Genomic DNA, 17,583 nt, shown 5'->3' with positions numbered 1-17,583 from the left:
GCCTTTCATTTGTTTCTTTCTTATTCGACACTTTTTCTGATGATGCTTTAACATATAATATGTGACATAAAAAATGATAAGGATAGAAAATTATATCAAGCAGTGCTATTATGATCACCGACCTGTGTAATGATGTACAATTAGTTGAAAAAACAATAAAATATTTTAATGATTAAATTCATAAAGACATTTTTGAGGTGGTTCAGAAAATACACATTCAAATTGAATTGCACTGTTTATAAACATCCATGTATTACAGAGTGCAATTACATGTTAGTGTAATAATGTCACATTATTTTATTTGGAGCTGTAGTCATTGTTCCTCTTTCCAGTAGCTCAGATCCACCTGCGGAATGAGTGTGCAGTCTGTTGCTGGGTTCCTGGAAAAACAATATTGCCAATGAGAGTCAAATATTAACAAATCTTGTGCGACAATGATTCGACTTAAATATTTCAGAGAACCTCAGTTATATACAAGAAGCATCCAGGAGGCAAGTGAAAATGTCACAGGACAAGAAAAAATACACTAATAATAACAGTAAATCTAGATCAGCATGTAAATATTGTTTAATTGCTCTGCAAGTAAGCATCTCCCACTAGACCTCAACAAACCTACCCGCATTGCTCAGACAGTTTACTTTGTCATGGAATTAATTTTATAGTTAATTCATTCTTATATTCATTCATCATCTTCCATAGATCCCACCAAGAAAGATAAAGAAGTAAGATATACATTAATAAAAGATGAGCAAATGAGAAAACTTAATCTGTACAATAGACCATCACTGAAGTGCTTAACACTATTTATGCTTAAACCAACTAAGTGAAACTCAGTAAATTAAAAGATCAGCTGCTAATCTGAAAAAAATCATGTGCCTCCTCATTTACATTTAATAATTGCCATTCATCTCCAGTAAAAATACACTCAGAAAGCACTTACGTGTCACTGATTTTCTTGAAACTGTTGGTCTGTATTCTGGTTATGTTGTCTGAGTTGTCACAAATTATCCTGGACATTGTTACCTTTTTAATTTCATTTAGCTGATCTGCAAACAAGTTAGAAAAAAATTGATCTGAGACAATGTAATAAAACCATATTGTAGTAGTGATTCTGCTATTTTCAGGTACATGACATCGTTTGAAAGCAGAGATTCAGGGTGTGTTTACAAAACTACTGCAATGTAATTCACCCTTGCAGTTGAAGTCAGTAAAGCATGCCTGTGCAGTGGCCCTCTACTCAGAGGTAACAAATGGGTCTTTCTTGCATTCATTCATTCACACATCATGTTCTGCAAATCTCATCAGGAAGGAAAAGCAGTAGAGATGTGAAATGAGTCAAGTTATGCATTAGCAGGCTGGAGCAACCATCACAGCTATTACAACAGATTATGATTAGTGGTAATGTACTCATTTTAAGAACTATGGAGTTACTTCCCAACAATTACTTTTTATGTAAGCCTCAGTCCAAAAGTAACCTCGCCCCCCCCTACCCCCCCCCCCCCCCCTGGCAACCCCTCCCAACCACCGTGTCATAGACCTTTTAATCATTGGCACCATTGGTGCTATTTTGAAATGTATCAAAAATTTAACAATTTCACCTAGTGCGAGGTTCATATTGTAACATGGTTTCCGAATGTCAAAAAAAATCCCACTATCGAAAAGTATAATCAAGATTCATAACAATGTGGTAAACAAAGCTTCAGTTTGAATTTGGTGCATAATTTTTAATGGTGGATGAACGAATATCCATGATGAAGAATGATTAAGTCAGCCTTCAGTTGTGACTGGTAACCTCAAATCAAGGGTTATGGAAAGAATTAAACAAGATAGATATTTCACTGAAGAGGACTGAGCTCGTACTTCCAGAAATTTCTACATCATTATTTATGACATTCTTGGAGGTGATTTGGGTTATAGAAAAGTGTGTGTCTGGAGGGTTCCTCGACTTTTGTCAGACAAACATGAAAAACAATGAATGGGAACTGCACTGGCTTTTCTTACTTGGTATGACAAGGATGGTAAGGACCACACTGTTACTGATAATGACAGCTAGATTTTGTATAAAAGTTCAGAAACAACATGCTAGTTCATGTAATGACATCATTAACAATATCCAACAAAACAAAAATCTCAATGAATTTGTGAACACCAGAGGGCTTATGGTCATTGTGTTTTGGCATTGAAAATGTATCCTTTTCATTGACTTTATGGCTAGAGCAGAGACTGTAAATGAGGTGGTCATTGTCAGACCCTACACCAACTGCACCACACCATTCCAGAACTACAGCCTGGACTATAGTCCAGTGAGCATAATAATGCTCACCTGTGTTCTGCTGCATTGATAAAGGATTTGCTTTGGCAGTAAAAATGAGAAGTTTTGAACATTCACCTTACACCTCATACTTTTTCCCAAATTGAATAATGTTTTTTTTTTTTTTGTATAAAGCACTATGGAAATGTCAACAAACTCAAAGAGGAGGTTAATGACTGGGTGAACACCTTGGTAGCAACTGAGTATGCTGAAAGCATAGGAAATGTTGTGGAGTATTATCAGATGTTTAAATTTGTGTGGCAGTCACATAAAAAATGCTAAGATATCAAAATATGTTGTAAAAGAATGTTTTCTTTCATTGTCTTGGGTAAAAATATATGAGGAAACAAATATTATTTACCGTTAGGATAACCCTTATATGTTTATATATTTTGGGAAAAAACAGCTGCTTTGAAGAAAGCCACTGATCCAGTCCTTATACTGTGCAGTTGCTATTTTTATCTAAGATCTCAAATACAGCAAAATCCACTCACTTATCTCTCCCAGTGAATATGTCATTTTAAATATTCTCTGGGCATTTGTTACATTAATTCATTATGAAAACCTGGGCTTCTGAAAATATCAACTGTTATCATTACCAGGAAACCAGCTGACTGTAAAAGTATGGGAGTCACAACAGTGTAATTTGTGTAGTATTGGTCCCCGTGACCAAATACTGTTTTAACATCAGTGATGTGATGTCACTAGCAGCATCCTCGTTTCCATTGTCATGCACATTATGGACATACTGCTATGTATTCAGTAGAGCACAGATGCAGGCACCAAAAGACTGCATGGGTGTGTCCCCCATATTATCCATCGTGGTGGTGACAAGGATGTTGTAAGCTGATAAGCTGTTGTGGAGGGTGCTTTGTGTACCACTATCACTACCACATTTTCCTGTTCCATTCCCAAATGGTTTGTGTGAAGAATGATAGCTGATAAGCCTCTAATTTTATCTTCATTGTCTTTTAGTGGGATGTACCAGGTGGTAATAATTAAACTTTTCCTATTTAACACGTTATAAAATGGGAACTGATTACAGTACGATTAGCAAACTTGGTAGCATTAATGTCAAGGACATGGAGAAAGATGTAATGCAAAATCAACTCAACTGAAACACTTTTAATGTGGTGCTATGGTACATCATACCATTACATACTGGTACAATTATTGCTACAAAAGGGGCTCAATATGGCAACCATCAGCATCCAGAAGAGTCTGAAAGTAGTGAATAGCAATCTGCACAGTAGAACGAAGTATGCTGGCTACCTCTCTTGATATGCTGCACTTCATATCAGCACATGTGTGAATGTTCACCTAGTAAACCCTGTTCTTCAGGTAGCCCCACAACCAGAAATCACAGGGTGTGAGGTCAGGAGATTGTGCCTGCCAAGCATTTGGAAATAATTGGTTCATAATTCGATCGTTACTAAATGTATTACAGAGAAGCAGGTGAAGTTCTCATGTGATGTGTGGTGGGACCCCATCTTGCATGAAAACTGTTTAGTTCAATGCATCTGTCTCCTGTAGGGTGGGTGTGATATGCTGATGAAGCATATCACAGTAATGCTGGCCAGTCACCCTGCATGTCTGCGGCCCTTGAGTGCCAACCTGTTCAAAAAAACAATGTGCCAAGGATGAATGTAGCCACAAAGCCACACCATATCGTGACACGTTTGCCATAAAGAGAAACTTCATGCACAGTGACTGGAGGTGAAGGTCCCTACACTCGGCAATTCTGTGTGTTTACCTCAACCATTAAGAAAACATGGGCTTTGACTGTCCGTAGGATGGTTCAGGGCCAGCTCTCATCAGATTCAATCCTTGCGAGAAAGTGGAGAGTGAAATCAACATGTCATTGTGCCTCCTGTGGTGCAAGCTGCTGTACGATACTGATGTTGTACTGATACCATTTGAGAATTGTTTGAAGCAGTGCACCACCAGATGTTCAACAGTCGTGACACAGCATGTGCACTGCTTGACAGTCAGGAATTACATGCCGTGTTGTCTGCCGTAGAAACAGTGATTTCATCTACCTCCTGCGGTGGAGCGATGCCCAGTTCTCCAGTTGATTCGAACCTCCTCATCATGCTCTGCACAGTGGGTGGAGAAAGAGGACCCTTCCATAGTTCTTTCAGCTGGCAATATACTTGAATTTCAGCTGCAGCGTTACTGTTGTTTGGATAAAAGAACTTCACCTATAATGCCCTGCTCCTTTTGTCCAACCTCAAGTTGAAATGTTAACAAGAGCACTGCCACTGATCAGGTATGTAAGACTATGAATCATGATGATTGATCATGGCATCTGGTGGCCATAGTTGGAACTGGATGGTGACACTGTGACACATGGAAATTATGCACCTCATACTCTGTACATTAATGCTACCAAGTTTGCTACTCATGTGGTAATTAGTTTCCATGTTATAATATGTATGTAGGCAAAAGCAACATACTGATTGACTCTTCTAGAAATGTATGCTATCCAAACTCTGACAGTAAACCACACCATGACACAGAGCACCTGTCTTGCAGCATCTATAACTGGCGTCAGCTGAACATTTGCATCATACTTTCATGCTTACTGAATGAACCTGTAATGTAAGATACTGTTCTTCTTTGGATTTTCTCTATTTCTTCCATAAGGAATGAGTGCAACAATGCACTGTGAACATGTAAATGAAAGCAAGATCTAGTTAATACAAATATTAGAGCTATGAAGAATTTAGGCACCTGAGGTGAAACAGTCTAATAAACTGTGCAACAACTGGCTAATGAGATTTTTTTTTACCAACTTGGGATTTCCAGTTTCCTTTCTGATGTCTTCTGACACCTGATCCAATCTTTTCCAACAGTATATAAGACTCCATTCTGAAGCCTATGTTGGGATGCATAATTACTTTGAAATTATCCTTACTGCCATATTGTCATGAGTTGCAGAGTTTGTACTAAATTTATTCCTTGTATTACCTACAAATACATCAGAGAGTTTATGTATTCACATGTAAAGCTAAGAATCCCTGGGTCCTTAAAGAGACTTCTGCAAGATGTTTGGTTATCAATTTTAGACAGCATTCTTACTACATGCATCTGTAGAATTGTGCATTTTTCACCTTAGTAGCATTGCTCCAGAATATGCCACTTGACAGTACTGAAAGAAAGTATCCAAACTGTGTTAGCAATCTGATGTGCAGGTCAGCACAGTGACAGAGATTTGCACATTCAGACATGTAGAACTGAGCTTCTTGGTTAACTTACGTATGTGCTGCTGTAGCTTCAATCTATTATTCATTTCTATGTCAAGGAACATAACAAATGGTGGTCTCAGTGTGTGCTCCCTTATATATCTCTGGTACCTGTGAATCATTTTCACTTGTTTGAAATTGCATAACATTAGTCCTTTTTATGATAAAGGATTAAACTATGAACTAGGTCTAATCCTACAACATTATTTTCCTAGGTGTGCCCGATATGGATGTGTGGACCCCTAGTGCAATCAGCAAACAAAAGTTTTTGAAGAGTAATCCAGTGTCCCAGGTAAATCATTTATGTTGATCAAGAACAAGAGTGGACCAAGCACTGATCCTTGTGGGAAGCCATATTTAATGTTTCTTAACTCCTAATTTAGTCTTATTACTGCTGTATTATTTGTTAGTCTGTCCATCTGTTTTCTGTTGTTAACACATTTCCATTCTAGCAAAGGAAGTGCCTTTTACAAAACACCAGTAGCATTTTAGTTTTTTGGTTTCTTTAGTAGACTTTCATAATCTTCATGATTAAAGGCATTGGCTAGGACACAGAAAATTTCAACATCATGAGATAACATGTAGCTTTCTCAGTCAAGAACCGCTAATGGAAGCCAATCTCAGATACTGTAAAAATGTAAATCAAAGAAACATTATTTAATATTCTGTTTTCACCTTTCTTCTCAGAAATGTTAGAGAAGTTAGGAATGGTGTGTCTAACATTACTGGAACTTTACTTTTGGAGATCACAACACAGTATCCCTGAGGCTGTGCATGTACAACTTAGTAACAACATTCAGACTTTATGGAAGATGCCATCAGTGGCAGGAGGGACATGGGACCATCATCCAGTAAATTTCACAGACATTTCATTATAGTGCCATGACTGGAGAATGAATAGAGATGAAATATGGTGAGGACAACAGTCTGTGAAGAGATCAGGTGGTGGTCCTTTCATAAAGTCTACATCAAGAGGAGAACATAAGATTGTTATATCAGTTCTGATGAGCAGAAGGATGACAATAGATGAAATCCAACAGATTATTGGAAGATGAAATGAACCTATACTTTGGCAACACATGTGCAATAGTAGATGATGCTGTAACTGTGTGTAAATAAACATTTCGATACAGTAATTGTCCCTGTGGTATCTCTCAGCATTCACAAACTATATTTCTGTGCCTCCCACATGAACCATAGACCTTGCCGTTGGTGGGGAGGCTTGCATGCCTCAACGATACAGATAGCCGTACCGTAGATGCAACCACAACGGAGGGGTATCTGTTGAGAAGCCAGACAAACATGTGGTTCCTGAGGAGGGGCAGCAGCCTTTTCAGTAGTTGCAGGGACAACAGTCTGGATGATTGACTGATCTGGACTTGTAACACTAACAGAAACGGCCTTGCTGTGCTAGTACTGCGAACGGCTGAAAGCAAGGGGAAACTACAGCTGTAATTTTTCCAGAGGGCATGCAGCTTTACTGTATAGTTAAATGATGATGGCGTCCTCTTGGGTAAAATATTCTAGAGGTAAAATAGTCCCCCATTCGGATCTCCGGGCGGGGACTACTCAAGAGGATGTTGTTATCAGTAAGACAAAGAAAACTGGTGTTCTACAGATCAGAGCGTGGAATGTCAGATCCCTTAATCGGGCACGTAGGTTAGAAAATTTAAAAAGAGAAATGGATAGGTTAAAGCTAGATATAGTGGGAATTAGTGAAGTTCGGTGACAGGAGGAACAAGACTTCTGGTCAGGTGACTACAGGGTTATAAACACAAAATCAAATAGGGGTAATGCAGGAGCAGCTTTAATAATGAATAGGAAAATAAGAATGCGGGTAGGCTACTACAAACAGCATAGTGAACGCATTATTGTGGCCAAGATAGATATGAAGCCAACGCCTACCACAGTAGTACAAGTTTATATGCCAACTAGCTCTGCAGATGACGAAGAAATTGAAGAAATGTATGATGAAATAAAAGAAATTATTCAGATAGTGAACGGTGACGAAAATTTTATAGTCATGGTTGACTGGAATGCGTCAGTAGGACAAGGGAGAGAAGGAAACGTATTAGGTGAATATGGACTGGGGCAAAGAAACGAAAGAGGAAGCCGCCTGGTAGAATTTTGCACAGAGCACAACTTAATCATAGCTAACACTTGGTTCAAGAAGCATAAAAGAAGGTTGTATACATGGAAGAAGCCTGGATATACTGACAGGTTTCAGATAGATTATATAATGGTAAGACAGAGATTTAGGAATCAGGTTTTAAAATGTAAGACATTTCCAGGGGCAGATGTGGACTCTGACTACAATCTATTGGTTATGAACTGTAGATTAAAACTGAAGAAACAGCAAAAAGGTGGGAATTTAAGGAGATGGGATCTGGATAAACTGAAAGAACCAGAGGTTGTAGAGAGTTTCAGGGAGAGCATAAGGGAACAATTGACAAGAATTGTGGAAAGAAATACTGTAGAAGAAGAATGAGTAGCTTTGAGGGATGAAGTAGTGAAGGCAGCAGAGGATCAAGTAGGTAAAAAGATGAGGGCTAGTAGAAATCCTTGGGTAACAGAAGAAATATTGAATTTAATTGATGAAAGGAGACAATATAAAATTCAGTAAATGAAACAACACAAAAAGGAATACAAAAGTCCCAAAAATGAGATCAACAGGAAGTGCAAAATGGCTAAGCAGGGATGACTAGAGGACAAGTGTATAGATGTAGAGGCTTATCTCACTAGGGGTAAGATAAATACTGCCTACAGGAAAATTATAGAGATCTTTGGAGAACCACTTGTATGAATATCAAGAGGTCAGATGGAAACCAAGGTCTAAGCAAAGAAGGGATAGAAGAAAGGAGGAAGGAGTATATAGAGGGTCTATACAAGGGCGATGTACTTGAGGACAATATTTTGGAAATGGAAGAGGATGTAGATGAGGATGAAATGGGAGATATGATACTGCATGAAGAGTTTGACAGAGCTCTGAAAGACCTGAATTGAAACAAGGCCCCGGGAGTAGACAACATTCCATTGGAACTACTGACAGCCTTGGGAGAGCTAGTCCTGACAAAACTCTACCATCTGGTGAGCAAGATGTATGAGACAGCAAAATACCCTCAGATTTCAAGAAGAATATAATAATTCCAATTCCAAAGAAAGCAGGTGTTGATAGATGTGAAAATTACCAAACTATCAGTTTAATAAGTCACGGCTGCAAAATACTAACGCGAAGTCTTTACAGACGAATGGAAAATCTAGTAGAAGCCGACCTTGGGGAAGATCGGTTTGGATTCCGTAGAAATATTGGAACACGTGAGGCAATACTGACCCTATGACTTATCTTAGAAGAAAGATTAAGGAAAGGAAAACCTACGTTTCTAGCATTTGTAGACTTAGAGAAAGCTTTTGACAACGTTGACTGTAATACTCTCTTTCAAATTCTGAAGGTTGTTGTTGCTGTTGTTGTCTTCAGTCCTGAGACTGGTTTGATGCAGCTCTTCATGCTACTCTATCCTGTGCAAGCTGCTGCATCTCCCAGTACCTACCGCAACCTACATCCTTCTGAATCTGCTTAGTGTATTCATCTATTGGTCTCCCTCTACGATTTTTACCCTCCACGCTGCCCTCCAATGCTAAATTTGTGATCCCTTCATGCATTCCTCTCATTCACACACTCACATAGCCCTAGTCTGCAGACCCATGTTCACAACTCTATTCTCAAATGAGGCAGTGATAATGATGAGTGCATACTTTGATTTTATTTCATGTGACTTACTATCCTTGTACGCTCTTCTAAATCAATCTACCAAACATCAATCTTCCAAAATTGTTATTATATTAAATTACTTATTCCGTTCTTGTTACTATTAAATTCTAGGTATCTGAGGTATCTTAAAACTGCTAGTAACACCTTTCACACATCCAGATGCATGATGTTGTTGTTGTTGTGGTCTTCAGTCCTGAGACTGGTTTGATGCAGCTCTAAATGCTACTCTACCATGTGCAAGCTTCTTCATCACCCAGTACCTACTGCAACCTACATCCTTCTGAATCTGCTTAGTGTATTCATCTATTGGTCTCCCTCTACGATTTTTACCCTCCATGCTGCCCTCCATCCAAAATTGGTGATCCCTTGATGCCTCAAAACATGTCCTACCAACCGATCCCTTCTTCTAATCAAGTTGTGCCACAAACTTCTCTTCTCCCCAATCCTATTCAATACCTCCTCATTAGTTACGTGATCTACCCATCTAATCTTCAGCATTCTTCTGTAGCACCACATTTCGAAAGCTTCTATTCTCTTCTTGTCCAAACTAGTTATTGTCCATGTTTCACTTCCATACATGGCTACACTCCAAACAAATACTTTCATAAACGACTTCCTGATACATAAATCTATATTCGATGTTAACAAATTTCTCTTCTTGAGAAACACTTTCCTTGCCATTGCCAGTCTACATTTTATATCCTCTCTACTTCGACCATCATCAGTTATTTTACTTCCTAAATAGCAAAACTCCTTTACTACTTTAAGTGACTCATTTCCTAATATAATTCCCCCAGGATCACCCGATTTAATTTGACTACATTCCATTATCCTCGTTTTGCTTTTGTTGATGTTCATCTTATATCCGCTTTTCGAGACACTGTCCATTCCGTTCAACTGCTCTTCCAAGTCCTTTGCCATCTCTGACAGAATTACAATGTCATCGGCGAACCTCAAAGTTTTTATTTCTTCTCCATGAATTTTAATACCTACTGCAAATTTTTCTTTTGTTTCCTTTACTGCTTGCTCAATATACAGATTGAATAACATCGGCGAGAGGCTACAACCCTGTCTCACTCCTTTCCCAACCACTGCTTCCCTTTCATGCCCCTCGGCTCTTATGACTGCCATCTGGTTTCTGTACAAATTGTAAATAGCCTTCCGCTCCCTGTATTTTACCCCTGCCACCTTCAGAATTTGAAAGAGAGTATTCCAGTCAACATTGTCAAAAGCTTTTTCTAAGTCCACAAATGCTAGAAACGTAGGTTTGCCTTTTCTTAATCTTTCTTCTAAGATAAGTCGTTAGGTCAGTATTGCCTCACGTGTTCCAACATTTCGACGGAATCCAAACTGAGCCTCCCCGAGGTCCGCATCTACCAGTTTTTCCATTCGTCTGTAAAGAATTCGCGTTAGTGTTTTGCAGCTGTGACTTATTAAACTGATAGTTCGGTAATTTTCACATCTGTCAGCACCTGCTTTCTTTGGGATTGGAATTATTACATTCTTCTTGAAGTCTGAGGGTATTTCACCTGTCTCATGCATCTTGCTCACCATGTGGTAGAGTTTTGTCATGACTGGCTCTCCCAAGGCCGTCAGTAGTTCTAATGGAATGTTGTCTACTCTGGGGGCCTTGTTTCGACTCAGGTCTTTCAGTGCTCTGTCAAACTCTTCACGCAGTATCTTACCTCCTATTTCGTCTTCATCTACATCCTCTTCCATTTCAATAATATTGACCTCAAGTACATCACCCTTGTATAAACCTTCTATATACTCCTTCCACCTTTCTGCCTTCCCTTCTTTGCTTAGAACTGGATTGCCATCTGAGCTCTTGATATTCATACAAGTGGTTCTCTTTTCTCCAAAGCTCTCTTTAATTTTCCTGTAGGCAGTATCTATCTTACCCCTAGTGAGATAAGCTTCTACATCCTTACATTTGTCCTCTAGCCATCCCTGCTTAGCCATTTTGCACTTCCTGTCGATCTCATTTTTGAGATGTTTGTATTCCTTTTTGCCTGCTTCATTTACTGCATTTTTATATTTTCTCCTTTCATCAATTAAATTCAATATTTCTTCTGTTACCCACGGATTTCTAGCAACTCTCGTCTTTTTACCTACTTTATCCTCTGCTGCCTTCACTACTTCATCCCTCAGAGCTACCCATTCTTCTTCAACTGTGTTTCTTTCCCCCATTGCTGCCAATTGTTCCCTTATGCTCTCCCTGAAACTCTGTACAACCTCTGGTTCTTTCAGCTTGTCCAGATCCCATGTCCTTAAATTCCCACCTTTTTGCAGCTTCTTCAGTTTTAACCTGCAGGTCATAACCAATAGATTGTGGTCAGAGTCTACATCTGCCCCTGGAAATGTCCTACATTTTAAAACCTGATTCCTAAATCTCTGTCTTACCATTATATAATCTATCTGATACCTTTTAGTATCTCCAGGATTCTTCCATGTATACAACCTTCTTTTATGCTTCTTGAACCAAGTGTTAGCTATGATTAAGTTATGCTCTGTGCAAAATTCTACCAGGCGGCTTCCTCTTTCATTTCTTTACCCCAGTCCATATTCACCTAATACGTTTCCTTCTCTGCCTTGTCCTACTGACGAATTCCAGTCAACCATGACTATCAAATTTTCGTCTCCCTTCACTACCTGAATAATTTCTTTTATCTCATCATACATTTCATCAATTTCTTCATCATCTGCAGGGCTAGTTGGCATATAAACTTGTACTACTGTCGTAGGCATGGGCTTTGTGTCTATCTTGGCCACAATAATGCGTTCACTATGCAGTTTGTAGTAGCTTACCCGCATTCCTATTTTCCTATTCATTATTAAACCTACTCCTGCATTACCCCTATTTGATTTTGTATTTATAACCCTGTATTCACCTGACCAAAACTCTTGTTCCTCCTGCCACCGAACTTCACTAATTCCCACTATATCTATTCTGAAGGTGGCAGGGGTAAAAAACAGGGAGCGAAAAGCTATTTACAATTTGTACAGAAACCAGATGGCAGTTACAAGAGTTGAGGGACAAAAAAGGGAAGCAGTGGTTGGGAAGGGAGTGAGACAGGGTTGTAGTCTCTCCTCGATGTTATTCAATCTGTATATTGAGCAAGCAGTGAAGGAAACAAAAGAAAAATTCAGAATAGGTATTAAAATCCAAGGAGAAAAAATAAAAACTTTGAGGTTCGCCGATGACATTGTAATTCTGTCAGAGACAGCAAAGGGCTTGCAAGAGCAGTTGAACGGAATGGACAGTGTCTTGAAAGGAGGGTATAAGATGAATATCAACAAAAGCAAAACCAGGATAATGGAATGTAGTCGAATTAAGTCGAGTGATGCTGAGGGAATTAGATTAGGAAATGAGACACTTAAAGTAGTAAAGGAGTTTTGCTATTTGGGGAGCAAAATAACTGATGATGGTCGAAGTAGAGAGGATATCAAATGTAGACTGGCAATGGCAAGGAAAATATTTCTGAGGAAGAGAAATTTGTTAATATCAAGTATAGATTTAAGTGTCAGGAAGTCGTTTCTGAAAGTATTTGTATGGAATGTAGCAATGTATGGAAGTGAAACATGGATGATCAATAGTTTGGACAAGAAGAGAATAGAAGCTTTTGAAATGTGGTACTACAGAAGAATGCTGAAGATTAGATGGGTGGATCACATAACTAATGAGGAGGTATTGAATAGGATTGGGGAGAAGAGAAGTTTGTGGCAGAACGTGACTAGAAGAAGGGATCGGTTGGTAGGACATATTCTGAGGCATCAAGGGATCACCAATTTTGCATGGAGGGCAGTGTGGAGGGTAAAAATCGTAGAGGGAGACCAAGAGATGAATACACTAAACAGATTCAGAAGGATGTAGGTTGCAGTAGGTACTGGGAGATGATGTTGCACAGGATAGAGTAGTGTGGAGAACTGTATCAAACCAGTATCAGGACTGAAGACCACAACAACAACAACAATATTTTCTGTGTGTGTGTGTGTGTGTGTGTGTGTGTGTGTGTGTGTGTCTGCCAGTTTGTTTTGATGTTTTGGGACCTCAGGTTGAAGTTTCATTTGTCATTTTATATTGCTTATTCTGTATGTTAAACATCCTTTCGTACATATTTTGCACCTGATATCTGAAAACATTAATTATATCATGTGATACATCTTGATTACTATAATGTGTGTCAGCAGCAAACAAAATTATTAAAAAATCCGTTATTAAAAACGGTATTTAAAAATTACCTAACAAATTATATTTTACAAAATATGCTATGTATTTAAAAGTAAATCTACCTAAAGGTGATTTCAGTTGAACTATACTGATATTAAGGGAAGTGTGTGATCTGTTGGAATGTAAAATCTTTGCTTTTATTTTCCCTCTGAAGTTTCTATATAGATAGGATGTCATAATGTGGTAGTGAAGTTGTAAGGAAGTCTGTTTCAAGCGTTAAAAGTGGATGGATGGGGGAGGGAAAATTGTAACTTTTGTCCACAGCACCCGCATGAAATGTATCCATAGAGTTATGTTGTACAAAAAGTGTAAGTAGTCAAGAAGTGTTTTGTTAGTTGTGTTTCATTCAAGAATATTTTGAGTTACGTACTTACATTATTTCCAAACAAAACAGTATTGTACTTCATTATTGTCTTAATTGTTTGATGAATGGATTACACCAAAACATTGATTCTAGGAAGAGAGATTTTTATTCTTAAACATGACGAACTGTGGCCTTTCTCAGTGAGATCATACACCATTTTGCTACAGGACAATGAGCAATAACAGCTACTTTGACATCAAGAGAATTGAGGACACGTTTTTAACTATTGACTTTATCAATGAATGAGTTGGACATTGTTAATCTGCAATGTCTGTCCCAAAAAGTGCAACAATCATTTCTATGTCTGTTGTTTTAGGCAAAAATGTTGAAATAATTTTAGTAAGGAAAATAATATTATTGTTTAATTGAACTGAACATTTAGAAAGGTAAGATCAGATCTCAAGCTGCCATATGTCAGTTACTGCCGATGCCATTCCAAAACAATAGATCCTTGCATGGCATAAAGCCAGAATCAAATGAGGTATTGGGTAGCATTCTGTGGTGTTCAGTGATGAGTCTTGCTTCTGCTTGTGGAAGTCAGACTGATATAAACGGGTCTGCGATTATCAAGACCATTATGTCTTCGTCTCTTGGAATCATGGTCTGGGGAGCTGTGAGACGTGACTACAGGACTAATTCCATAATAGTTGAGTGGAGGCTGAATGATCTCCAGTCAATGGCATGAATGACAGACATTGTTGTCATAGCCCTCATGACCATGGTACAAAATGGAATATTTCAGCAAGATAATGCAAGATCTCACATGCAGTTCACACCACAAACAGCACGATGAATGTGTGGATTCTTGTGTGCCCCTACTGTTCCCTCACTTGTCAGCCATGTAGCTTGTGTGGTATATGGTGGAAAACTGAATATTTTTATACAAGTTTTCATGAACTGACACAGTGTATGTTTCTGATATGACAAGAAATCCACCAAACTGGCGTTTAGAGGTAGTCTGCTTCCATGCCACAATCAATGCAAAAGTGTTTTCACACCCAAAAGAGTCACACTTCATACCGATATTGTTGATGGAGAAGTGTTTGAAATGGAGTAGGTTTTCTTAATCTGCTTCTGCCAGTTTACGTGTAGTTTGACCCTTTTCACAACTATGAAGGGCTCCTTCATGATCAGATTTGTTGAGCAAGACATGTGAATAAATTAATTTGGACATGCTCTCATTTCGCAATTTTCTGTAACTTAAATATTGATGCATAAACACACACACATACACACTCAAAAGAGAGGAAAGAGAGAGAGAGAGAGAAAGAGAGAGAGAGAGAGAGAGAGAGAGAGAGAGAGAGAGAGAGAGAAGATGGGGATGGGGATGGGGTAGCAAGAGAATTAAAGATTATAAGTCTACAAGTCTGATGGGATTTGAAAATATATACAAGAGGAAGGGTGCCATATTGTGAATGTGTTAATGAAAAAGCAAGGACAGTGTTTGTTATTCTGAACAATGCTAAATCACATAAGCAATATTTGCTTATAGGAAAAAAAACAAATATGTCATAGACTGTATTATATCAGTAACAAAGTTTATACAGACTTATTAAACGGTGAAAAAATGTAAAGCAATGAGACATTAACTGATACCTTCTGAGAATGGGTAAGGGGACCCACTGTAATCATAGAAGAATCTGTCTCCACATCTCCAGCGGTAGAATTGCTCTGCGAGAATAGCCTGCCTCACAGTCAGTTTGTCTGGGCTGGTTTTCTCCAGCATCACCATCATCAGCTCAACATCGTCTGGATCTGCATAATACTGTCCCAAGGCCATGGCATCCTTAAAAAGAAAGTTATGTCAGGTGCAAATAACTTACATGCTTTTTTGATTAATGTACATATTGTGTAAACAATTCTGTTTTTAGGTGTTTCACATTGTCACCATTCAAATAGTCATGTTTAATCGAATAAAACAACAAATTAGTAGCTCTTTCAGATTAAAACTGTAAATTACATTGTGTGTTCTCTGGTTACATGCAAAATGAAATCAAAGTTTCATGCTGTACACTCTTAATTCTCTTCAGACTCTTGCTTCTCTTCTATAGCATTCTTGCTCATATGAGTTTTATTTCAACATGTTTCTCTGAGAGCTCCACTATTCCCAAATCTAGTTTCGTAACTTTAGTAAATGACTCTATGTGTGAATATGTACTTCAAAAAATTCTGCACCTCAAATGATGTGGTAAGCTGACAAAATAAAACTGTTACTCTGGTACCGAGCACTGCTGGTCTTGAATTTGCGCCAGACGGCATGGACCTCGATTACCGCTATAGGGCTCTACAGCCATCACACCGTAAGCTGTGGCTGCATGAGCTCCTGGCTCACATATAATGTGAGGGTGCCACAGTGGAGCATGTGGTCCGAGCGGCCAATAGCGATGTACCCCATCATGTATTTAAGCGCCTCTCTCTCATTCAACGAGGCAGTCTGACATTCACGTGAGTATATCTATATTGACATCTCACATACAGACAGTGTGTATGGGTGGACATAGTGGATTCATGAGGTTTTCGCTTGTAAACCCATTGCTTCTTGCGTGTTGTTCTTCATAAGGTCTTGCTCGGTCATCCGTCATTGTTCTTGTCCATCCTTTCCCATTCGTTTGGTTTGTTCACGGGCCACTCCCATTTGGTCCCGCCACTACAGACTACAAATATATAATGATAACAGAAACTCCTCAATGTAAGCAACAAAGAAAAATGAGTAAAAGCAACCACTCACCAACGGACTGACTATGGGTGTTGCAGTGACAGGTTTCATGTATTATAGTTGGAGTGAGGGAGAGTTATCTAAACTGTCAGAGTTAGAATGAATGAAATGGTATTGTCATGGCCAAGGAAATCAAATTTTTAATTTTGTTTGACAATGGTTACATGTGCCCCACGTATCTTTTATTTGCAAGAGAATGAATGTGCATCCCAGAGGCAAATCTATCCTCCGTCAGCCCAGGGAACATTTTACCAAGATCATCTATATTTTTAAGTATATAGGTTCCCAGGTTCAAAGATAATTTTTTGGAAAATAAACTAGCTTGGAAATACTCTAAATACAGAAAGGAATCCTTGAAAATTACAAGTGGTCCGACTGGTTCCAGAGAACATTCCAGCTAGATACGGGCACCCATTCATGGGCTTGCCACATCTGCTGCTGACAACAAATTCAAAACAGTTCCAGAGTATACATGTAGCAACAAGAAGGGGAAGACTGTCCACTGAGGATAAAATTACAGAAACACTGACTTCCCTGACTGTGAGCAGAAACAAACAGCATTCCTCTCATTCACACACTCACATAGCCCTAGTCTGCAGACCCATGTTCACAACTCTATTCTCAAATGAGGCAGTGATAATGATGAGTGCATACTTTGATTTTATTTCATGTGACTTACTATCCTTGTACGCTCTTCTAAATCAATCTACCAAACATCAATCTTCCAAAATTGTTATTATATTAAATTACTTATTCCGTTCTTGTTACTATTAAATTCTAGGTATCTGAGGTATCTTAAAACTGCTAGTAACACCTTTCACACATCCAGATGCATGATGTTGTTGTTGTTGTGGTCTTCAGTCCTGAGACTGGTTTGATGCAGCTCTAAATGCTACTCTACCATGTGCAAGCTTCTTCATCACCCAGTACCTACTGCAACCTACATC

The 17,583-nt window shown here is 38.7% G+C and overlaps 1 protein-coding gene across 1 annotated transcript in view; it reads right to left on the bottom strand.

Moving 5' to 3' along the window:
* Positions 1-222: 222 nt before the first annotated feature.
* The window catches only part of LOC126291849 (peroxidase-like), a 151,576-nt gene continuing 134,215 nt past the window's right edge, over positions 223-17,583 (bottom strand). Inside the window, exons 12-14 of the mRNA XM_049985574.1 lie at positions 15,517-15,706; positions 941-1,046; positions 223-380 (exon numbers count right to left, since the gene is read on the bottom strand). Coding sequence (XP_049841531.1) covers positions 314-380; positions 941-1,046; positions 15,517-15,706 — 363 coding nt within the window. The 3' untranslated portion in view covers positions 223-313. The remainder of the gene's footprint in view (positions 381-940; positions 1,047-15,516; positions 15,707-17,583) is intronic.

The sequence above is a fragment of the Schistocerca gregaria genome, chromosome 9 (genome assembly GCF_023897955.1).
Source record: "Schistocerca gregaria isolate iqSchGreg1 chromosome 9, iqSchGreg1.2, whole genome shotgun sequence".
NCBI classification, from domain to species: Eukaryota; Metazoa; Arthropoda; class Insecta; order Orthoptera; family Acrididae; genus Schistocerca; species Schistocerca gregaria.
Note: the sequence above shows the minus strand (reverse complement) of the source record. Positions and strands in the feature narration are given on the sequence as shown.